The sequence below is a fragment of the Eulemur rufifrons genome, chromosome 7, assembly GCF_041146395.1.
Source record: "Eulemur rufifrons isolate Redbay chromosome 7, OSU_ERuf_1, whole genome shotgun sequence".
In the NCBI taxonomy this organism is placed as follows: Eukaryota; Metazoa; Chordata; class Mammalia; order Primates; family Lemuridae; genus Eulemur; species Eulemur rufifrons.
Window position 1 is genome coordinate 241231140 of NC_090989.1, and position 24963 is coordinate 241256102.

Genomic DNA, 24963 nt, shown 5'->3' on the forward strand with positions numbered 1-24963 from the left:
ATAGAGATTTATGTTATTTTATGAAGCAACTTTTTTTATGAGTTAATTTGAAAACATGTTTGACATAGAAAAGCAAGTATTTTGAAATTGATCAGTCTCCATGTCTATTTATATCATACTTTTCTTTCTAGAGATAATAAAACCTTGATTAACTGGTAGGTCCCTGAATATTTTTTTTGGCCTATAATTAATTATTGGGAATAGAGGTAAATGGTTATACATCCACAGAGTATGAGGGATTAATATTTAAAAGATATGTCCTATCCCTGTACAACTATTCAGAATAATAGGTTTTTATAATGATATTCAATAAGTAAAATATCCTGGATTAAAAAATTTGATCTATCTACTAAGGTAGGAGATTGTGATAATTTATTTTAGAGAGCTTTTCAATAATTAAGTAGTTAAAAAAGAGATGGTTTTCTGGTTAGCCTTAAGCTAACTAGAAGCATTCTGCTTAATCAAGGTACTATGAAGCTTACTGTTTTTTCTTGTGAAGAAGCCAGTCCGAAGACCTAACAGCGTACAGCGTCTTGGATCCTTTCGACAGTTACCTTCGGAGATGCCTGCTGTGGGAATTGACTTAGCTGGGTAGTGGGGAACCCTTCCATGAGGAGTAGAACACTCCTTATGCAAGATTCCCTTCTACCTGACTGGGTTGGAGTCATGTCCTACAGGTCCTTATTATGAAGAAGAGGATGAAAGCTTGAAGGACACTGTCCACAATTTTATTTTTCTGTTCCTGGAGTCCCTTCATTAGCATAGATAATCAAGAAATGCCCATATGTGTTACTGTTAAATTAAGTGAAAAATGTATATGTATTGTTTAGTGTAAGATGTCTATTTGAATTCTGTTGTGGAAAACTTAAGTAGCAATGTAGGCTGCTTTATTCTTGGGTTTTGTATTTTGAAAATCAATTTAGGCTAATATCTCTGATTTGTTAGAAGATGAATTGAAAAGTATATAGATAAATTGAACCTAGTGAGGAATGGGGGGATATATAGCATTAAGCTTATTTACTTTTAGTCCTTTCTCTAAATATAAACGATAGCTTTTTTTGTCCCTGTTATGTTGCATATTGATTTTATTAGGTTCCTGTGATTGTGTCCTGTCCTCTGCGAATACTTCTGTTGTTCTTTTGTAACCACTGCTCAGTGTTAGCACCATATTTCATTGATTCACACACATTTTCCCACATTTTAACATCTTTGAAATTGGATTACATCTAGTAATTGATGGCAGCAGTTGAGATATCGTTGGTATTTCCTGCAAATTTGTGAACTTGGCCATGATTTTTTAAATGAATCTAAAAGAACTCTTTCATTATTATAAAATCAAAATTCTAAATTATAAGAAGCATTGTATGTCATAGATTAATTGGCAGCTTTTTTTTCTTTCTTAGTTGTATGTAAAATAATGGTACATCTGTAGTTGATGGCCAGGTACCTTCAATGAAATATGGTATATTTTGTAAAAGAGGAACTCAGACTATTCACTGGCTCTCAGTTCTTGTTATTTCTTTTATTAGGAGGTACAAGACAGTAAATTGAACTAAACTTAATATTCATGTAAATTAGTGACTTGTATTGCAAAACTGAGACCACAAGCATTGAGGTCTAAAATCAGTTCCAATGTGTGAAATATTAAAGTACAAAACAAAACAAAACACTCAAAAAACAAAAAATGAAGACGTGGGTACTGTGTTTTTACTTGAGCTTTTTTGGAGACTTTGGAAGACTGACAGTTATTCCCAAGTGCAGGATGAACAGCTGTTGCAGTAGCAGAGTTTTTCTCAACCCATGCACAGAATGGCTATGTTTGTTGCTGGCCTATTGGCTCTGAGACAGCAGTGTTGGCTAGTGCTGGGGAACTAGGGGAATGAAGTTGATGTGGTAGGAGGTGATAATATTGATGTATTTAGATAATCACTCCTATAAGAATCTTGAATTTAATTTTGAACTTTTTGACTAAAGCTGGATACGGGAACATTTTAGAAACTTATGAGACTGAAAGCTTATGTTCAGATTGAACTTCAGGGCTGAAACCTATGAAAAAATGATAAAGAAATTAAAATCATAAGGCCTAAAAGAGGGAGAACTGGGGTGGTGGAGGGGAGACCTGTTGGTTCTGTGTGGGCTATAGTCATAAAGATGAAGATGAGTTTTCTTTCTTCATCTTTGTTACGGGTACGATGAAGCATGGTGGATTTCATTTAGATGCAAAGATGGTTTTTAAAAACTGTGGGGTTTCTCATTCATGGTTTAATGGATTAAGCAATCTCAAGTTATCCTCTGATACTAAGTGATAACAATCTGAACCAAAAATCTGGCAATTTTCTTAACATCTATGAACTATAGTTTGCCTGTTGGTAACCTGGCGTAAAAATGCCTACCTTGAGGGTGGTTCTGAAGGTTAAAAATTATGTATGTGGAGTGCCTAATTCAGTACTTTCTAGATAGCACACACTCAATGAATGGGGATTTTATTTCTTACCAATTGACTGCCTGTCATACTCAGACTCCTATCAACTAGTGTTGATATTTGGAAAGAACTTCTGAGAGAATGTGCTCATTAATTTTGTTTGTTTTTTAGGCTGTGGGTCATCTTATTGCTGCAGTCCTGAAGGAAAATGGTTCTTCAGAAAAGATTCACCAGTCCACAAACCAGGTCCGTGTTTAACACTGTGCTTTACTTCTATTCAGATATTATAATGCTACCAGCTGGCTCACATATACACTTGCCTTGTTTCCCTCACAGTTCAGGTGACAGTAGAAATGATTTTGAACTATGAGAACTTCTGTTGCCTTTTTTTTGTTTGTTTGCCATGTTTTTATTCTATAGCAGTTTTTTAAATTTTAAAATTTATTAGAACAGACTCTAGGACTGAGACATGGAGGGGCTGAAGGGAAGTATTCCTATGACTATTAAGAAAAAATAATATAGGTGGAATGAGGGAAGACATGCTTTAGAGAAGGTTGGTAGGGTTTACCTCTGAGGGAGTGGTTTTCATTAATAGAGAAAATTAATGTGGCTTTGTTTGGGTGTAGTTTTCTCATGCTTCAGGTTAGCCCCAGATCTGAGTTCTAAGTTGGAAAGATTATGCATTGACAGTCAGAGCTGGAGGAAAAATTACATCCCACACACAGGGCAGGTGACTGCTCAGAGTTGAAGCATTGATAGCCTACTGAGAACTTAGGTTTTGTTTCATCGATATTGTGTATTTTGACATGGTGGTTGGGAAACTGCTTAAGAGAGGTGCTCTAAGTATACCATAGAGAACATAGATGATGGAAATAAGATTTTTTTCTTTCACAGAAGAAAGAAATCAATTTCCTTTTTCTCATATTCTTTTTGGTTAGCTACTCCAAGTTATATTTCTTTACAGCTTCTGTTGACATGTTGAAGTAAGTGTAGGGGTATACTTCAGTAATTGGCGTTTATCTGGTATTTGTATGTAGTCATATAAATTAGGTTTTCTGAGAACCCTGATCCTAATCCTGCCTATAATCACATTATGCACTCTGAGAAGATCTAGTGGTTTTACTTAAACTACCAGAATTTATTGAATGTCAAATCCTTGTAACTAAATGTTTCCTCTTCTACTAATAAATGAATGCTTACTTCTATGAGGATATGAAATTACCTGAGGCAGCAGTTTGTTTATCTTTTTATTTTATTTTCCTGGCTTAGAAATGGAGTAATGACATTTAGAGCCCTTTGATGTTGTCCATACAGGTGAATGCAATTTCCTTCTGAATAAAGGGAGAAATGAAATAGAAATATTTCCTTCCTGTAGTGACTTTTAACTGTATTGTTCTTTTAATAGTGGGATCCTAAGATAGAAAAGGCTCGTAGCCAGCTATGGAGGGAAAGTGGGCATAATGTGATGTTGATTTCCATTCTTTTAGTTATTCTTCAAGAGCTGGAGCTCTTAATTTTTCTCCAAATATATTTCCCTAATAAGTTGTATCAGGAGGAAGGAACATAACTTCATTATTTGTTCTTTTCTTTTTTTGAAAGATAAAAATCACAACTGTGTGTGAATCTAAATGGATTTAACAATACATTCAAATATTGGTTTATTGTTAGCAGTGAACCTTTTTAGAGGGTCATAGGTTCCTGAGGAAGTTATAAAAGCTAGAACCTCCGGTTTTATAAGGTTTTTAAAAATGAGAGCCTATATTTACTTATGTGCCCTTCTATTGCTTTTCTATCAAGAAGATGGATTCATAGTATGGGGGGAAAAAGTCATAGTCTCTTTCTTGGGCAAAACAGTTTTCCTAGGCTTTTTTTTGGTAGCCATGGAATGAGCAGCTTTCTGGTGGCCTGTCCTACATCTCTCTTTTCTATCTGGGCCCACAGTAGACATCAGCAAATTGTGGCAGGGGCGTTGCGGTTGGTGGGAAGGTACATGTAGGTGGTAGAGGTTGGCGGTAGGAGAGCAGGAACGTTTTCTGAAAATGTTATTGCCATTTAAGACTTGAAACATAGACACTGTTTGGAGTTCAGCTTAGACTAACTGATACGCTGATATTGTTGGTGTCTGGTTAAATTGCTTGGTTAGAGCACTGTAATACAGCCAAGTCTTTGCTTTGTTGTGTTGCTTGAACTTGGGTCCTACCTCTGCCTACAGCCAGCCTTATTTTGGAGCCAGGATACCAGGTGAGAGAGTTGCTATATCAAAACAGATCTATTATGTCTCTTGGAAGGTGGACTTTATTTTATTCTAGAAACAGTGACAACATTATTTTTATATAGGAAAGCTAGCCTACTGTGAATGAATTACACTTGATGAATGGCTGGGGTGTGTGTGTGTTTGCTGTTCGTCAGAAGTGTCTTTTAAACACTGGTTTGATTTCAGACTCCTGCTTTGAACTTGCTATGGGAGAAGTGCTGCAGTGACAACGTAGTGGTTCGAACGGCCTGCTGTGAGGGTCTGGTGGCACTTGTTGCTCAGGATCATGCAGAGTTCAGCTATGTTCTCAATGGGATACTCAATCTGATTCCATCGACCAGGTATTCTTTTCTCCATGTTTGATCAGTTAACGATTTAAGTTTTTAGAAAAAAATTCACTGATACCCAATTAAGGGTCAACATTCACCCTACCTGCCAATTGTTTTTCTTTCTCTTAAAATGTCATGCAGTTGATATTTCATATGTGGTAAAATCATTGCTAATTTAAAGCCTACAGTTTTGAAATTTGTGGTCATTTGCTGTACTTAAGTTTTGGGGCTCTACTTAAATTTGTCATTGCTCTTTTTATGAAGAAAATAGCTAACTATTATAATTCACAATGGCAATACAGATTCCTGACTTAATTTAGGAAAGAAGATTGCTTGTAAACATTGCTACTTTCACAGAGGTATAGTTTATACACTGTATTGGCAATACGTGGTCAACCTTTGGCATTAGGATGTGTATTAGAAAATAATAGCACTAATTTCTTTAAAAATATTTTGTGATTTGGGGATGTCTTCCACCTGATTATTCCAAGTTAATAATGTTTTGTTCTTGGAATTTGTTGGATATAACCATATTTAGTTCATGTACAGACTGAGGGTGATGGAATCACAAGGATTAAAAAGGACCTACTCCATTCCAAGATGGTCAGATAGGACCACATTTGATCCAGTGAGCATCTCTTGTAAAATACTTCCTGAAAAGGAGATGCCACTCTTTGCTTCAAGAAATGGTCTTGATCTATAAGTACTAATTTTTGCCTGTTTTAGATCATTTGGGGTTCTACGTCCTTTCCCCACCTCTCACCCAGCCTCCCTCCACCTCCTGGGTTGCTTGCTCTCCCAGTGTTTTTACTCACCTTTATTGTAGTATCCTCAGAGCTGTGTGCTTAATCTTTCTTTTTTGCCTTCAGTGGAGATGGAATACAGCTACAATTATTAATCTGTGAAAGATGTCTTCCTGGGCTTGAAGTCTATTAGTCTAAATAACATCTAGGCTTTTAATGTTTCTTTATAAATCTTATTCTGTTCCCTCAGATTATCTCTTTGTATCTTTTTGGAACTAGTTTTTTTTCCTTTTTTTTTTTTTTTTTTTTTTGAGATAGGGTCTTCCTATGTTGCCCAGGCTAGAGTGCAGTGGCTATTCACAGGCACGATTATAGCCTTGAACTCCTGGGCTCAAGGATCCTACCTGAGTAGTTTGGACCACAGGCTTGTGGTATTGTGCCCAGCTTGGTTTTTCTTTTTATTTCGTAGTCTGTAGTTATTAGGGCAAACCCTTTAGCATGGTGTATAAGCCCTTCCCAAACTAGCTCCAGCCTTCCATTCAAGTTGTATTTCCTGCCATGAATCCTCTTCTCTAGACATCCACAACCATTCACTCTTCCTGAGCCTTTGCATTTGCTTTTGCCTCTACATGAAATGCTCCTTCCCTTCTCTGTCTGACATCATCTTTGTCATCCTTCTAGGCTCAGCTCAGATGTCCCTTTTACTGTCCAGACATTTCTCTCTTCTTAGTTGGGCTGCTTGCTATTTCATAGTGTGTGTGAGTGTGTGTGTGTGTGTGTGTGTGTGTGTGTGTGTTTTAATCTGTATTTTAGTATCTAGCATACTTTTTGACATTTAGTACATGACGAAATATTTCTGAATAAGTAAGAGTTTTATGATGGCTAAAAACTTACTCATTTTCTCTCTCTCGGTTTCTATACATACTCATACGCACAAACATGAAATAATTGATCCTATTTTATACCTATTAAAAAAGTAGTTTTGAGGAAGATTTTTAAAAGTTAGGATTTTTATGTGTCTTTTTCTCACTTATTGATTGACCTTAAGCAAAGCACCTAGATTTTGCCTTACTCTTTTTATTGTCAAATGTAGCTAACAGTATTTGTTTACCCCCCAGTTTTCAAATGCCTTAAAATTTATAAATATAAAATCTACTTGCATTGTTTAGTTGTACTATTTATATTCAAAAGTTAGAGTATCAGCAGCTGATGGGACCAGGGTAATGTCTTCTGTGTGTTTAAGGTATAATGACAGCATGTTAGGTTGTATTTTTATTGCTAAAAGTGGGATATCATTCACACATTAGTATAAATGGTGTGGGATATCATTCATACATTATAAATTCATAATCAGTGTCATAAATTGCAAAATATAAGCATTGCTGATAGTGACTAAGCCTATCATCTGTGTATATCATAGTTTGTAGATAACTTTACTTATTTTTTAATTTAGAAATGTATTTTTTGAATAGGCAATATATTCACATTGGATATATAAGGCAAAGTCTCTATCCTACCCTGTATCTGTTTTTCCACAGAGTCCAACCTGTTACTAGGTCTTATTATCCTTTTAAAGATATTTTATGCAACATATAACAGAAAATTTATATATGCATACTTATATTTTTTCCTTGTTTAAAGCACAAAGAGTAACCTACTACATAGTATTCTTTATTTTGCATTTTCAGTGCAAAAATATATCTTGGAGCTCATTCCATAAAATATATAAAGAGCTTTCTAATTTTTTTCTAGCCACATAATATTCCATTGTATGAATGAACCATAATTTACCAATTCCCTATTGTTTTCAATCTTTTACAATAGCAGTTCTTCAGTAAATAATCTTATACATGTGGGTGACCATTAATTTTCAAGGTTATTTGTAAATATGGCCAACATATGGAAGAAATCCTTGAGTTTTATAGTAAGCAAACATAGGAATTTTAACAATGGAAGGATGTCAGAAAATTAAAAAAAAAAATTATTTGAGAATGTTTTTGTTGTCTAAACTGTTAGCCACAGGGAAATGTAGGCAGAGTCGATGTTGAAGCTAACCTATTTAATTTTTGAATCAGTTTGATCTTAAAATGTGTTAAATAAGTGCTAAGTTTCCTAGTTGTTGCCAGTAGAGATAATAACTATTTATATGTCAGAAGACAGAATTTTCTTCATTTACTTTATTTCAAGAAGCAGAGCTTCCTGGTTCATCGCGATTACAAAGACTATACTTTGTACTGTTTATGTTTAAAAAAAAAACAAAATGAGAGTCAAATTTAAGAAACAAGCTAATTAAGAACAGCAGAGTCAAACAGCCTCCTCCTCCAAATGCTGCTCAGGGAATCTTCTGAGTCAGAAAACCATCTCCTTGGGATCTAAACACAGGAATGAGTGGCTCAGAAGCTTTGGGTCTTCAGTTTCCAGTGTTTAAGTTTCGATTTGTCTCTGGATTTCTCTTCTTAAAATAGAGGTTTATTGGAATCTAGAGGCACCTTGGGAACAGAGGCACACCATGATTGCTTATTTTTGATTTAGAAAAATAATTCTAAAACTTTATCTTCCATCTTGTCTCTCTTCTAGCCTACCATCCTTCAGGAACTGAGAAAGGGTAGTGGGGAAGAAAGAGCCAATAGTGAGAAGCAGCCTTCTATAGAATTATAGATACTGAGAGAATCTCTCTCAGCATTGCAGCAGATTTTGAAAGCTTCAAAGAGAGGCAGAAAGAAAAGTCGATGAGGCCATCTCTTCCAGCCTTATCACCTGCTCATTGGCCCTTTGAGTGTCTAGACTTTAAAATTCCCTTGGAACATGTATGAAAGCCCCCCTCCCACTTGGAACCCCACCCACAATTTGAGAAACATTGGTTTAGAGCCTGCTACATTGTATAGTCTAACCTTGAAAAAGAGTTGATGTTTGCAGTACTCTGGTTGTCTAAACTTTAGGAAGTGGCTGGAAAAGTGTCTGGCTCTGCTTGAGAGACTATTCTCTTCAAAGGCATAGTTTGATGTCCTAGAGTGTTCTTGGTTCAAAGCTGAGGCAACATGAAACAATTGTAAACTAGTTTTTATAGCTTTTGTAAACAAAGAAATGGATTTAAGAGCTCTAAAATGTTCTTTTAATCAGTAAGGGATTTGAAAAAAAATTGTTCCCTAGGGAGTGTGAAGGAAAGAAGGGACCACAAAAGGAACACAGTAAGGAAATCATTATCACCAGTTGAATGTGAATTTTGAAATTAACCAAAACTGAATATAAAGTGAATGATATATAATAGCGTATACTTTTCTAGACCTTTAAGGAATTGCTTGTTTTGAGTTTAGATTGCTTTCGGTTTTGTTTGTTGTTGTTTTTACATTGAATTTATCCTGAAAAGGTAAAGATTCCCAAAGCAAGGGTTTCCCATTTTTCTTTCCTTATATATATTTTTCCTTTTAACTGTGCTAGCTTCTAGAAAGCTCATACAGCCATTGTTATAGTTGCTTAGTAACAGGACTGTGAATAAAAACCTTACTCTCCTGTGGAACCAGGTATTCAGTTTTTGATATTGAGGTGTCATGACAGCCTGTAATTTCAGCTCAACTGCTTCCTCCCAAGCCCCTTTTTAAAAAATGTGCTTGGTAGGAAGGTTATGTTCTAGGTAAACTAGGCTAGCACTTTATTTGTGTGCATTTTGTGCTTCTAAACAGGGAAGGGACCTGCAGTTGATGTATTTTGGGCATGTAAAGTATATTAAAGTGTGGGAAATTAAAGTGTATTTTCTGAGATTCCTAAAGTCTACTTTTTAGTGAATCTTGCATAGGATATTAAAAATTCCTGTAGTGGGTCTTGAGTAAAGCTGTTGGATTCAGTGAGCCTTTGATCATGGATTGATGAAGGTTCAGTGGTTAAAATTATTCTAAGTACTATTAATATTTGAAGTTCAGATTTAGGACAATTTACTGAGAAAATTCTTGCCTCTCAGGATCTTCTCTTTTATTGATGACCCTGTTCCTTGGGAAACTTAAATACTTTGTTATCATATAGGAAATAGCTAGCAACAGAGGAGACACTGTATTCTTATCTTATTGTTATTGAAGCTTTTCTGTACTATTTAGATTCTTTATTTTATTTGGCAAGAGAAGAACCAAGGAAGGATCCCTTTAAGGGGTTTCCTCCAATGTTTAGGGAAGACAGCATGCTCTGATCTGCAGCTGGGGTGTCCGAGCATTACATCATGAATTTGAGATGATTTCTGGGTTTACATCTATATTGATATTATGGTTCATTTAACTCTTATTGGAGAGAGAATCATTGGACCATGTCTGTTTCCCCATCTTGTCTTTTATATATTCCTTTTAAGCCTGTTAGCTTGTTTCTAGATGTTCTCTTTCCTTCCCCCCACCCCCTAATCTTCTTTCCTTCCCTAAAATCTCAGAATCTCTCTCAACTTGCATCTTATAACCAGAAGACCAGCTACTTTTCTCATCTAAGACATTCGGCCGTATTTCTTTTTTAAGTTAGTTGCTCTGGTTGAAGGCTTTGTTTGTCACAAAATCTTCCATTTTAAGAGTCATGTGCTTATGCTAAGATGTTTTTAGGTGATTTAAGAACAGTGACTACTGAACACATGTTACTTTTATAATGGAAAAATGCTTCAGAAGAAATCAGGCTTTTTTCTGGTACTTAGAAGACAAATGAGTGTACAGAACTTTCTCAAGCAAAAGGTCAATAGCATTACATCTTAGATTTCTTAAAATAAACATTATTTTTGGTCATTCATTTAAGCATGAATTTAAAAACTAAAGCTGTGGTTTTTGAAAAAAAATTTCCTCTCTTTCTTCTTCTCTGTGTTTCTCTGTCTCTCTTTTCTTGTATTATAATGAATCCAGACAATCATTTGATCATTAATCTAGGATTTATCATTCTCTTATTTACTGGCGATTTACTGTGCTTGAGGCTGATCAATCATCCTTTTCTGAGATCTGACATCCTAGAGTTAAAAAGGGACTTGGCCACATTTGTACCATTTGTTCCCATAATACCCAGGGATGCTCCCCCCAGCCCCCATATTTTTAGTATATTTGTGTCATTCCCTTCAACCCAAATCCTTTTAATTCTATCCCTGGTCCACTATGGGTACTTCCTTGTACCTCATGTTTGGTATATTTTGAAGCAAAGACACAAGCATTATTTGCAGTCTTTTTAAAAGGAGACTGAGAAAATATGAGCAATGTTTGGTGCTGTAATCAAATTAATCCCAACCAAAAGGAACCTGATACATGTTATTCGTATGCACAATAGTAATCATGCCATATCTATAATACTTAGTGAGAAGCAATTTACATGGGTGGTTTTAATTAGCATAGTTTGTACAACTTGACCAAAAAATTTTCTTTTTAGTTTTATATTTTTTTGGGAATCTTCAGCATCATTATTGACCAACACTTCCTCTCATTACAGATTGAGTATACCTTATCTGAAATGCTTGGGACCAGAAGTATTTCAGATTTTGGAATATTTGCATGTATATAATGAGCTATCTTGGGGATGGCACCCAAGTCTAAACACGAAATTTACATTCCATACAAGGGCTGTCCGGAAAGTATCTAGCCATTGTTAATATAATAAATGTTTCTGTTTGGCTGGATACTTTCCGGATAGCCCTTGTATATACTTTATACACATAGCCTGAAGGTGATTTTATGCAATATTTTTAATAATAGTGTGCATGAAACAAAGTTTTATGTGTGTTTTGACTGTGACCTGTCACATAAGGGTAGGCGTGGAATTTTCTACTTGTGACATCATGTCAGCACTCAAAAAGTTTCAGATTTTGGAACATTTAGGATTTTGAATTTTTTTTGATTAGGTATACTCAATCTGTATGAGATCTGGGTCTTGGCTTTTATGCCCAGTGAAAATTGAGGTTCTTTTTTGCATTGTTTCTTGCTACTGCATTTGTCGCCCAGTTCTGAAGTTTCCTTTCCTCTCCCTTAAAGTGTTCTTGAATAAATTCAGCTTTTCCTGGCACCTGCCCGAGGAAGACTTGCTCCAGCTTATCTTTACTGAAGGGCTTATGGCAGTTTCCTGAGTGTGTTAGAACCCTTTGGGCTACCAGTTACAGAAATCCATTTGAACTAGTTTGAGCACAAAAGGATGATGTTCATTTCTTTGATAAAGGGGTATCTCACGGGACTCAGGAATAGGTATGCATGTGGGCCTCAGAAACGAATGAGATATGAGCTGTTTGCTCCTTTGCTGCAGACTGACTTTCTCTGCTTCCTAGTTCACAGGGCACCACCTGCTCCTGGGTTAATATCTTTTATGTATAAGAGACAGCCAGACTGAGATTGGAATTTTCTGTCCACGATTATAGATTTCTGATGGTAGGACCTGGAGCTTGGTCAGTTGGCTAGGCGAGGGGGTATATATTAATTTTCCAGGGCTGCTGTTAACAAATGACCATAAACTTGGTGGCTTTAAGACAACAGTCATTTTTTCTTTCGCAATTCTGGAAGCCAGAAGTCTACGACCAATGGTTGTTTCAGCAGAATGGTTCCTTCTTGAGGCTCTGGGGGAATCTGTTCTATGCCTTTCTACTAGCTTCTGGTGACTGCTGGCAGTTACTTGGCCTTCCTTGGCTTGTGGCCGTACAACTCCAATCTCTGTCTCTGTATTCTCAGGGGTGTCTTCTCTGTGTGTCTCTGTGTCTCAAATACAGTATCCCTATGCTTTCACTTATAAGGATACCAGTTATTGGATTTAACATCCACCTAGGATGATCATGTCCCAAGCTCCTTAACTTAATTATATCTGCAAAGACCCTGTTTCCAAATAAGGTCACATTCACAGGTATTGGGGGGTTGGGACTTAGATGTATCTTTTGAGGGGACACAATTTAACCCTCTACTGGCTATGTATGTGCTGAGAACCCTTGTACAATGACCACATGAGTGGAGAAGGAGTGGTAGTTCCCCAAACAGAAAGAAGACAGGCATGCTATTCCTCGGGAGTCTTCTGCACTAGGACTGAATTTGGAGGAGAGCCATGACCTTGGAAATAAGTCTCTCTCAGCCAGTTCAGCTCTAGCTTCGAAACATAATTGTGCTTAAGTATAAGTGACAGATTTTAGATCTATGTTGCTCTGACAGGGAAGGAGGGAGGAGAGATTGCGTCGGTGTCAAAGATAATATAATTGTTTTACTGTGATGATGGGATACTGCCATGTTCTACCCTTCCCCACCCCAGATATTTTTTTTTAACTATAAATTATCTTTCCAAACAGCAATAATAATAGAGACAATCACTGCCTTGGTTTCTAAGGGAAGAGGGGTTAGAGAAGGAAACTAGCTTTTCTTGTATATAAGCTATGTGTCCAGGCTTGTGCGTTAAAGCTTTATGTAAAATTCTTCACTTAATCCTCAGAACAACATTGAGGGGGTTGAGGGGAGGCTTTTTTATAGGTGGGATTGTGTTCTATTAGGAGGACATAAATCTGATTGTTTTCATTTTTGGTGATGATAACAGTTGTTGATACTCAATGACTAGATCCATTAGTTCATTAGGGGTTCCAAAATTGTGACATTCTAATTCTATCATTTTTTTTCCTTCACTTATTACCCAAAATACTGGTATAAAGAGAACCTTCCCCATATCTACTATTTGGTTATCTAATGGTACAATTTGTGTAGGAAAGGCAGGATTTGTGCATAATTTTTTTTTTTTTTTTTTAAAGAGACAGGGTCTTGCTCTGTCCCTCAGGTTGAAATACAGTGGGACAATCATAGTTCACTGTAACCTAAAACTCCTGGGCTCAAGAGATCCTCTTGCCTCAGCCTCCTGAGTAGCTGAGACTACAAGTGTGCCACTGAATTCAGCTAATTTTTAAAGAATTTTTTGTGGAGATGGGGGTCTCGCTCTGTTGCCCAGACTGATCTCAGACTCCTGGCCTCAAGCCATCCTCCTGTCTTGGCCTCCCAAAGTGCTGCGATTACAGGTGTGAGCCACTGTGCCTGACCAATAATTCTTTCTTTAATTTACTAAATTTCTAAATAATGATTTGTTATTTTTTTAGCAGTGACTCGTTACATTTTCTTTTAAAAAAATTATAATGAGCTCATGGATTTAAATAGACTTGATGTATTTTCATCCTCTTCTATATCTACTTTTTAAGGTTGTTTTTTGGACTCACTCTTTAGAAGCAGTTTGAGAAAGAGTGGGAAATTTAAGTAAAGTTTCAAAAATCCTTTTGCTATTCAATGATTTTCATACATAACAAATGAGTTAAGATGGAAAGGAGTGAAAGGAAATAGTATCTTCCTAAGGGGACTTCTTGCTCCTGCCCTTATATTAAGTCATAGGAACCATCTAATATTCCTAAGACTCTCTTAGGAGTTAATTTTCAGTGTCGTGGATTTAGCTGCATGGTGGGCAGCCTTCAACACAGCAGTTAAATTCTATATACCATCTGAATATTTCTCTCTTACTTTTCTTATTCTGTCAGGAATCTTAAGTCAGTTTTAATGTAGGTATGTGGATTAAGATGTGTTAAGTGGAAAAAGAAAAAAAAACTCCAACAAAAAACATCTGCTTCTCTTCCCTCAACAGGGTTGTTTTGTTGTTTGATAACATAAGGGCATTATATTAATTTTATCTTCTCAGTATTTATAATTTCCATATTTGCTAAATATGCAATCCCTGAAATGAAAGGCTTTTCATAATCACAGCCAGTCATAACATTCATATTAATTTATTTTGTTAAAAAAACTAAATAATGGATTTTGATAGTAAAGAGATCAGATACTCTAATTTCAATGTGCATGTGTAAAATCCTGTAATTATAGAACTAGAAATTACCTTCAGAAGTTACCTCTGGATGCAAGACAGTATCTCAGCTATATCTAGCTATCCATCTATCTATTAGTTAAACATATTTACTGAGTGTATTTATTATCTCCTATATTCCTGTGCCAGGTGCTGTGATATCATGGTAAGTAAAGCAGACATAATCATTACACTCATGATGCTTTTGGTCTAGAGGGAGAGACTGCCACATTCACACGGTTCTGCAGTTGCATATTAAGCTACAGTCAGATAAAGTATACTGTGTTAGATGTGCCTTTAATATGAGGATTTGACTTAGTCATGGTGGTTAAAGAAGGCTTTCCTGAGGAAGTAACACCTACAATGAGACTAAGGAGTGAATGGAAGTTATCTAGGCAAACAGGAGAGGGTAGAACTTTCGGGAAATAGCATATGCTAAGTCCCCATTGTGGGAGGGAAGATAGCTATTAGGAAAGGCTGAAAGAATGCTAAGAACAAGGAGAGAGTGGTTTGAGATGAGGCTGGGAAGGTAGGTATGGGTCAGATAATATAGCCCATGATGGGTAATCTTGAGGATTTGGGTCTTTATCCTGGGTACAGAGGGAATCTGTGGAATATTTTTATCTAGTGGATATCAGTTCTTCCAAAAAGACCATTCTGGTTGCAATATGAAGACAAAATTCAAAGTATAGGGTTTAGGGTAGGCATAGAGTGTGTTTTAGTCTATTTTGTTGTAAAGGAATACCTGAGGCTGGATAATTTATAATACAAAGGAAAGAGGTTTATTTGGCTCACAGTTCTGCAAGCTATACAGGAAGCATAGCGCCAGCATCTGCTTCTGGTGAGGGCCTCAGATTGCTTCCACTTACGGGGGAAGGTGAAGGGGAGCCAGCGTGTAGAGGTCACATGGTGACAGAAGAAGCAAGAGAGAGGGGAGGTGTCAGGCTCTTTTTAACAACCGCGTCTCCTGGGAACTAAGAGAATGAGAAATCACTCGCACCGCCCCCCCAGCTGCCCCCAGGAAGGGCATTAATCCTGAGGGATCTGCCTCCATGACTCAGATACCTTCCATTAAGTCCTATCTCCAACCTTGGGGATCAAATGCTTTGGGGGGACAAACATACAAACTACAGCAGAGTGGATGCCAGCAGATTAGTTTAGGTGGCTACTGCTATAGTTCAAATGAGAGATAGTGGTTGCTTGCCGTAGAGGTGGAAGAAGTAGATTGATCTGTGAGATATTTAGGGGGTGAAGCATTCAACGGGGTATTGAATATGAAGATGACTGAAAGGCATAAGTCAAAAGTGACTCCGTGATTTCTGGCTTGCTCTACTGTTAGATAGGGAACATTAGAGAAGACCAGGTGTGTGGGGGGAACATGAGTTCAATTTTGGACATGTTGAATATCAGGCACGATTCATATGCTAAAGTGGGAATATCTGGTAGGCACCTGGCTATGCCTTTTTTTTTTGGTTAATGATATCCCCTGAACACATTATACTATGAATAAGTTAGGCATAATATCTAATCAGCTCTTTTTTGCCATGATTAAAGTCTTTACTTTGATTTGTTAATTAACTCTTCTGGGTACCTATGTACCTCAGACTCATACAGCCTGCTTGTCTAAAGGCTAATTCCAGTTCCTCAGAAATAACTACTTTCTCAAATTAAACATTTTTTTTTGTGTCTGTGCTAAACTGTTACTGAAGACAGGTCCTAAATAGAAGACACTGTGGTTATTTCATTGTTTATTTAAATTTCTGCTCATACTATCTATCCAGAAGATCAGGGTTAATCTTCTATTTGTGTTCAGAAAGTCTTTCCTCATCTTGAGATTATAAATCTTTTTTCCTTTTTTAACTAATAAAATACAAAACTTGTGCATACTTTTTTGAAAACTCAATGGCAGTTGTAGGTAGTGAAAGTAGTAAGTGGTGAAACTTCTTTTTGCCATTTTCTTTTTTTTAAATTCACTTTTTTTATTGGGTGCTGGTGAAAAGTAGGAAAAGGACTGGAAAGGCTTAGGGGTCAGAGGTTTTTCCAAGTCTTGATCTTGGATTCCTCTAGGATATAGAGAAAGCTAGGATAATCTGAAATCAGATCCAGGCACATGGAATTAGGGACCAGCTAACTCCAGTGAAATTGAAATCCCATTTCTAGACCTCTAAAAAAGCATTTGTATGCACATGCATACCAACTGTTTTAAAATTGGATATTCTATTCATATGTATTTTGTTCTAAAACTTGCTTTCTTCCACTTAATGTGTGATGGATTCCTTTCCATGTCATATATATAAATCTGTTTCCATCCTTGTTAACAGCTGCAGAATATTCTATAGTGCAGAGGTATCATATTTTAGCCATTTCCCTATTGACAAATATGTCTTTTTTATTCTATTTTTAAGATAATGAATATAGTGTAATATCTTCTTTTGAGTATAGGTAAGAATATTTCTGTAGGATGCATTCTTGGAAGCAGAATTTATGGGAAAAAGGGTATGTTCATTTAAAATTGTTAGAGATGCTGCCAAGTTGCTTTCCATAAAGGCTGAGCCGATCAATGTATGCTCAACATGAAAGTGCTTATTTCCCCATTTACTTACTAACACTGCATATTATGAATCTTATTCTTCTGGGATTTGCATATCTATATTCTCTGCTCATTTTCCTATTCTATGATATGCTTTATCTTGTGCTTTTCTTATTTTATGGATATTAACCCTTTGTCTATCAGATATGTTGTAAACATTTCATCTCAGATTATCTCTTATCTTAGCTTTATGTTTTCTCCCTGCAGAAAACCCTCCCTACCAAATTTGCTGAAACTATCTGGAATTTTAGTTACAGATTTTTGTTTTTGTTCATTTTCTCATTTTCTCTCCACAGTTATAATAACAATTGCTTTAATCTTTATGGCCACATTTGAAATACTATTATAAGTTCTTTTGATATTCATGCTGACCAAAGTTCTTTGTAGTCTACATATTTTTTATTTCTTCAATTCTTTCTTATGTTTTATCTTTTTTAAAAATATAACAGCTTATTGAAATATAATTTGCATATTACAAAATCATTCTTTTTTAAAAGTGGTTTTTAGGCTGTGCAATCAGTACACATTCCTTTTTTTTTTTTTTTTTGAGACAGAGTCTCACTCTGTTACCTTTGCTAGAGTGCCATGGCATCAGCCTAGCTCACAGCAACCTCAAACTCCTGGGCTCAAGCAATCCTTCTGCCACAGCCTCCTGAGTAGCTGGGACTACAGGCATGCGCCACCATGCCCGGCTAATTTTTTCTATGTATTTTTAGTTGTCCAGCTAATTTCTTTCTATTTTTAGTAGAGATGGGATCTTGCTCTTGCTCAGGCTGGTCTCAAACGCCTGAACTTAAGCAATCCTCCTGCCTCAGCCTCCCAGAGTTCTAGGATTACAGGTGTGAGCCACTGCGCCTGGCCCACATTCTCTTTTAACTGGAGAAGTTCTTGAAGAAAATTTTTCAGAGTATTATGTCTGAAAATATTTCTTTTGTCTTCATATATTACTCTAAGTTTTTTTGGGGGGTGGTTAGACTTATTTAGTTTTATAAACCTTTCCCTTATAATTCCATATGCATTGCTTCATTCAGTTTTGTAGATGAGAATTCTGATGCCACATGAGAAATGATGTCAGCCTAATGGTCTTTATTTTATATATTTTGTTTTATAAAATCGAGGAGATCATAGAATTTTCTTTTTCTATTTGGATTTGATAAATGTCAGCAATTAATTTTTCCAGAAATCTTGCCTAGAACTTGGTAGCTCTTTCAATGTGAAGACTTCAGTTCCATGAAATTTCCTTCTATCATTTCTTTGACTTTTGCTTGTCCAATGGTTGTATTTTCTACTAATTCACTATTTTGATTTTCAGCATGATTCAAATTATTATAGCTTCTTTTTGAAATCATATAGAATTCAACAAAATTTTTAATTTTGGAGGAGTAGATCTCAGGTGCAGAGTAACAAAGGCTTGAAAACAAGAAAAGCAGGTTTTGTGATGAGAGATGGAAAGTACTAGGGATTTTTAGGAGTTAGAATGGGTTTGTATTTGGTTTTAGGCAGATTCCAGGCTTCGACATTCATTAACTCTGACACCTGTGCTTACACAGCCTCGTCTGTAAAGAGGGAAGAACGTTATAATCTTTATGTTATAGTTATAAGTATAATGTTAGATTATCACAACTTTTTGAAAAAATAACCAGGTACTTTACTGACATACTATTATTTATTCTTCAAAACAACACAAGAGGTGGGTTTATTATCATGATTTTCAATTATACAGATGAGGATATTGAGATTTCCAGGCATTAAGTGGGTTGCCCAAGATTCCCTAGGTAATTAGAATTAAAGTAGAGGTTTAAATAAAAATCAGAAATCATCTCTTTCTACCCACTTGAAATATATAAATGATAATTCAATTAATTTTAAGACAAATGTGTTACTATTTGAATGGGTCTATATATAATTTGATTGATGCTATAATCTTTCAGAAATTATAATTTATTCATGCTACCCTTGCTTAAAATATAGAATGGACTCAATTATCCACACAATAAAATCTGTATCCACAAATAAGAACAAGTGAGACCTAACTTAAAGTTTAAAAAACTGGAGTTTATTTGTCAGTGTCAGTGGTTCTGTGAACCCCTTGGAATTAAATGCAAATGTAATGTTTATGCTTTTCTCTTAGGTTCTACTGTTTTCATAAAAGGGTAGGGGACCCAAATTGGTTAAAAACTATAGATCTGTTATCTGTTCTATCTAGAACTCCAGTCATGTGACAATTAAATCATTGCATGAGGAAAACCAACATAGTTGCACATGCAGAAAAGGATTATTTAATGAATCCATGTTTCTAGGAAGAAGTTCAGTCAGAAATTCAGTCAACACTGATTTAAGATAGGTACTAGTTCAACTAATCGTTAGGCTCAGGAGTGGGACTTATGAGGTTACTAGGAGAGGACTGGATTTTCTTCAGCTGTATATAAATAGAGTCATTTTAGCTTAAATCAGGCTTTAGAGCTGATTTTTAGTTGCATAAACATTGAAAGCTAAAAGACAAAGCTTCTGAACGTGTAGTGACTTTTACTAGGGCAAACTAAAGTAGACCCTCATCATAGTTCTTACTCAGATACTAGAATCTTGAAACTGCTCGCTCAATCAGTGATGATACCATCTGAGATTTCTTGGTGTCATATGACATCTGGGCACAGGCCTGGATCAGAGCAGCAGGGATATCTAATTAAGTTGAAGTCTTGTCCTAACCTAAAAATAAAGTTAACAGGGATATCTAACCTATTGTGCTCTGAATTTTAAATGACATACTACCTGTTAAGCACTTAGGACAGTGGTTAGCTTACAGTAGATGCTTAATAAGTATTAACAACCATGGTTAAAAAATGATTACTTTTTTCATTTAACAAATAGTCTTTTTTTTAATTTCTAAGATTTCTTTCTATTTTCCAGGGAGATCTTTATTTTAAGAGGGTAGGCTATTTTTCTTTTTGATATATTATCCTTTTATCTCTTGCAGAAAATGAGGAAAAAATTTAAAAGTGCTCTTCCCTCTTCTGTTATTCTATTTTAATGGGGGTTATTTGCTCTGATTGGTTCTCTGGCCCACCTTTTTGAGTGGTGGATCCATTTTATGTATGTGGTTATTTTTCATGGTCTGCTAATATTTATAAATGAAAGACTCGATCAGTTAATATGGGTAACTGATGTGGTCACTGCTTGAAATTGTGTGGGTTAATGTTTTTTTTTTTCTGATTGATTTTCCCCCAAGAATGTATAGGCAGGTGATTGACAGGTTGGTGGTTTGGTTCTTTGGCTCCATTTCTCCTCCTTTAAATGTGTCAGATAGGTCTTGGCTGTACTGGAGAATGAGTTGGGTGCCTGTGGGTGGCTATTGTTAAAAAATACTTTTATTTTTTATTTTTTAATTTTTATTTATTTATTTTTTTGAGACAGAGTCTCGCTCTGTTGCCCGGGCTAGCGTGCTGTGACATTAGCTCAGCTCACAGCAACCTCAAACTCCTGCGCTCAAGTGATCCTTCTGCCTCAGGCTCCTGAGTAACTGGGACTACAGTCACGTGCCACCATGCCCGGCTAATTTTTTCTATATGTATTTTTAGCTGTCCAAATCATTTCTTTCTATTTTTAGTAGAGATGGGGGGGGTCTCACTCTTGCTCAGGCTGGTCTCGAACTCCTGACCTCGAGCGATCATCCCGCCTTGGCCTCCCAGAGTGCTAGGATTACAGGCGTGAGCCACCACGCCCGTGAGCCACCACGCCAGGCCGGTGGCTATTGTTTGATGTGGGTGGCAAGTGTTCAGTTATTTCAAAATGGTAGGATTAAGCACCTGGTTAGAATATTCAATTTATATCTATAACATTTAACTTGTTAATCATATTTCTTTACAGGAATACGCATGGCTTGATAAAAGCCATTATGAAATTATTACAAATGCAAGCTCTTAAGGAAGGAAAAGGTGGGGAGAAGAATATTCAAGATATATACACTATTAGGTAAGTCTTTTCTCTCTCTTTTTTTAAGTGAATTGTTAATTAAGTTATGAACTGAGACATTATAATTCATTAAAAATTAGTTATTTAATTCAGCAAGATATGCATACAGTGTTTGTGGGTCTTGATCTCTCAGGAAATTAGTGCTTCAAAGACTCAGAGCATTGAACATACCACTTACATTTAAGTGGAAGATAGGACACAGGTCTGGTCTTACTCCCTCCCCCCACCATTTCTCTTTTCCTCCTTTTAATCCTTCTTATCCCTTTGTTCTAGTTAAAATTGCAGGGACATACCTCAAATCAAACTGGCTTAAGAATTTTTTTTTTTAATTTAGAATTATAGAAGAGTTGTAAAGATAGGACAGAAAATTCCTGTAGGCTCTTCACTAAAGTGTTAACATCTTACATCACCATGATACATTCATTGATCAGGGCACATTCAGTCATTTTGTCTCCTTGGTGTCCTCTGATCTGTGCAGTGTCTTCGTCTTTCTCTTTTATGACCATGACACTTTTGAAGAAGACTGGGTCAGGCACATACTTTTATTTGGATAAACACACAAATCTCCCATTCAGCTTTAATGATGTATGAAATTTAAAAAGTCAAAATTCCATAAGCACCAAAAAAAAAAAAAAAAAAGACTCAGAGCATTGAGATAAAGTTGACAACATGCTGAGTATCACCAATGTGGGTTTCAGGGTTGCTTCTTTGGAATTGAAATCTTTTACTCAAAATTCAGGTAATTCTTTTTGCTGTAGAATATGTAGCCATCTTCCCAGTATTCAGAAAATTGAAGAGTTTATTGAGCAAAATTACCTAAAGCAGGAGAGGTTTAGGTTAGGCAGGAGGGGATGCTTCCTTAATATAAAATTCAGTGGGACACTGTCCTTTCCAAGTGTTATCACCTGCCAAGGTCAGTAGTTAAGGGTGTTGATTTGCCTTTTCTTTGTCATCTGTATAATGTAATAAGGTGGAATTATTTTAGAAATAAAATATACACAGCAGCAATAATGGTGATAGTTTGACCTCTTCTTTCCCCATTTGTATACCCTTGATTTCCTTCTCTTGCCTGATTGCTCTGGCTAGGGCTTCCAGCACTATGTTGAATGGAAATGGTGGCAGTGGGCATCCTTGTCTGGTTCCAGTTCTAAGACGGAATGCTCTCAGTTTTTCCCCATTCAGTATGATGTTGGCTGTGGGTTTGTCATATATGGCTTTTATAATTTTGAGGTATGTTCCATCTATGCCTTTTTTGTTAAGAGTTCTTATAAAAGGGTGCTGAATTTTGTTGAATGCTTTTTCTGCATCTATTGAAATGATCATATGGTCTTTGTTTTTGCTTCTCTTTATGTAGTGAATCACATTTATAGATTTGCATATGTTGCATTTCTGGTTGAAGCCCACCTGGTTGTGGTGGATTATTTTTTGATGTACAGCTCAATTTGGTTTGCTAGGATTTTATTGAGAATTTTTGCATCTATATTCATAAGGGATATTGGTCTACAGTTTTCTTTTTTGGTGTCTTTTCCTGGCTTTGGTATCAAGGTGATACTGGCTTTGTAGAATGAATCGGGGAGGACTCCTTCCTTCTCAATGTTATGAAATAATTTCTGCAATATAGGTACCAGTTCTTCTTTGTAGGTCTGGTAAAATTTGGCTGAAACCATCTGGTCTAGGACTTCTTTTTTGTTGGAAGATTTTTTATTGCAGCTTCAATTTTATTACTTGATATTGGTCTGTTTAGGAGTTCTATTTCTTCCTGATTGAGCCTAGGGAGGTTGTGTGTTTCCAGGAATTTGTCCATTTCCTCAACGTTTTCAAGTTTATGTGCATAGAGATTTTTATAGTATTCAGAGATGACTTTTTTTTTTTCATGGTATCAGTTGTAATATCTCCTTTTTCATTTCTGATTGAGCTTATAAGTGTCCTTTCTTTTCTGTTTCTGGTTAATTTAATGAGAGGCCTATTGATTTTATCTTTTCAAAGAACCAACTTTTTGTTTTATTAATCTTCTGTATAATTCTTTTGGGATTAATTTTATGTAGTTCTGCTCTGACCTTAGTTATTATTTCTTTTCTTCTGCTGGGTTTGGGATTGGTTTGCTCTTCCTTTTCCAATTCCTTGAGATGATTGAGATTGTTAATTTCTGATCTTTCTGTCTTTTGGGCATAGGCATTTAAGTCTATGAATTTTCCTCTAGGACTGCTTTTGCAGAATCCCACAGATTTTGGTAATTTATATTCCCTTTGTCATTCAGTTTGAAGAATCTTTTGATTTCCATCTTAATTTCCTCCTTGACCCAATAATCATTCAGCAGTTGGTTGTTTAATTTCCGTGACTTTGTGTAGAGTTGAGTGTTTCTGTTGGAATTGATTTCTAATTTTATTTCACTGTAGTCTGAGAAGATACATGGCATAATTTCTATTTTTTAAAATTTGTTGAGACATGTTTTGTGGCCTAGGATGTGATCAATCTTAGAGAATGTTCTGTGAGCTGATGAGAAGAACTTATATTCTGTAGTTTTGTGGTAGAATGTTCTATAAATGTCTGTTATGCCCATTTGTTCTAGAGTCCTATTTAAGTCCATTGTTTCTTTGTTTATTTTCTATTTGGGGGATCTGTCCCTTTCTGTTGGTGGGGTGTTGAATTCCTCGGCTATTATAATGCTCCTGTTTATCATTTTGTTTAGATCAAGTATGATTTGCTTTATGAATCTGGGCTCACCTGTGTTAGGTGCATAGCTATTTAAAATTGTTATGTCTTCTTGTTGAACTGTTCCCTTCACCATTATATAATGACTTTGTCTTTCTTTCCTTTTGTTGATTTAAAGTCCATGTTATCTGGTATGACAATGGCTAGCTACATCAGCTTTCTCTTGGTTTCTATTTTCATGGAATATTGTTTTCCAACCCTTCACCTTGAATCTGAATGAGTCCTTGTGGATGAGATGCACTTCCTGGAGACAGTGGATACTTGGCTTGTATTTTTTTTCATCCATTCAGCCAGCTTATGTCTCTTCAGTGAGGAGTTCAAGCCATTCACATTTATTGAAAGAATTGATAAATGGGATGGATTTTTGTTCATCCTGTCACATAGAACTTTATTGCTTTCTTTTAAGTCTTGAGCCATTGTGGTATCTGGGCTCTAAACTTTAGCTTTTGGATGGTTTTACACTGGTGCTGACCAGTCTGTAATCCAGATCTGAGTGCTTCTTGCAGGGCAGGTCTGGTCTTGCCAAATTCCCTCAGTGTTTGCTAGTCTGAGACAATCTTTATTTTTCCCTCATAAAAGGAACTTAGTTTTGCAGGATACAAAATTCTAGGATGGCCATTATTCTGTTTGAGAAGACTAAGAAAGGGGCCCCAGTTCCTTCTGGCTTGTAAGGTCTCAGTTGAGAAATCTGCAGTTAGTCTGATGGGGTTTCCTTTGTAAGTTACCTGATGCTTTTGCCTTATAGTTCATAGGAGTTCTTCTTTTGTGTTAACTTTGGCCAGTCTGATGACTATATGTTGTGGTGATTGCCTCTTGGCGATGAATCTCCCAAGAGTCCATTGTGCTTCTAGTACCTGGATGTCCAGATCTCTAGCAAGACCTGGGAAATTTTCCCCAAGGAGTCCCTCAAATAGGTTTTCCAGCCCTTATGTATTTTCTTCTTCACCCTCAGGTATGCCTATAATTCTTATGTTAGGCCTCTTTACATAATCCCATATTTCTTGTAGGCTTTGTTCATTCCTCTTATTTTTCTGTTCTTTCTCTTTGACTGACTTAATTCAAAGGTGTTGTCTTCTAGCTAGCAATAATGGTAGAGTGCACTGGATTTTATGGGGGAGTTGTGGACAAGGGAGGGAATCATACTCCCT

At 36.1% G+C, this 24963-nt stretch overlaps 1 protein-coding gene across 4 annotated transcripts in view; it reads left to right on the forward strand.

Moving 5' to 3' along the window:
• FOCAD (focadhesin) overlaps positions 1-24963 on the forward strand; it is a 267132-nt gene that overhangs the window by 23917 nt on the left and 218252 nt on the right. For 3 of the 4 annotated variants that reach the window (XM_069474243.1, XM_069474246.1, XM_069474244.1), the window contains exons 3-5: positions 2594-2668; positions 4863-5017; positions 20999-21103. In XM_069474243.1, coding sequence (XP_069330344.1) covers positions 2594-2668; positions 4863-5017; positions 20999-21103 — 335 coding nt within the window. The remainder of the gene's footprint in view (positions 1-2593; positions 2669-4862; positions 5018-20998; positions 21104-24963) is intronic. The other variant, XM_069474245.1, reaches the window with a different exon arrangement.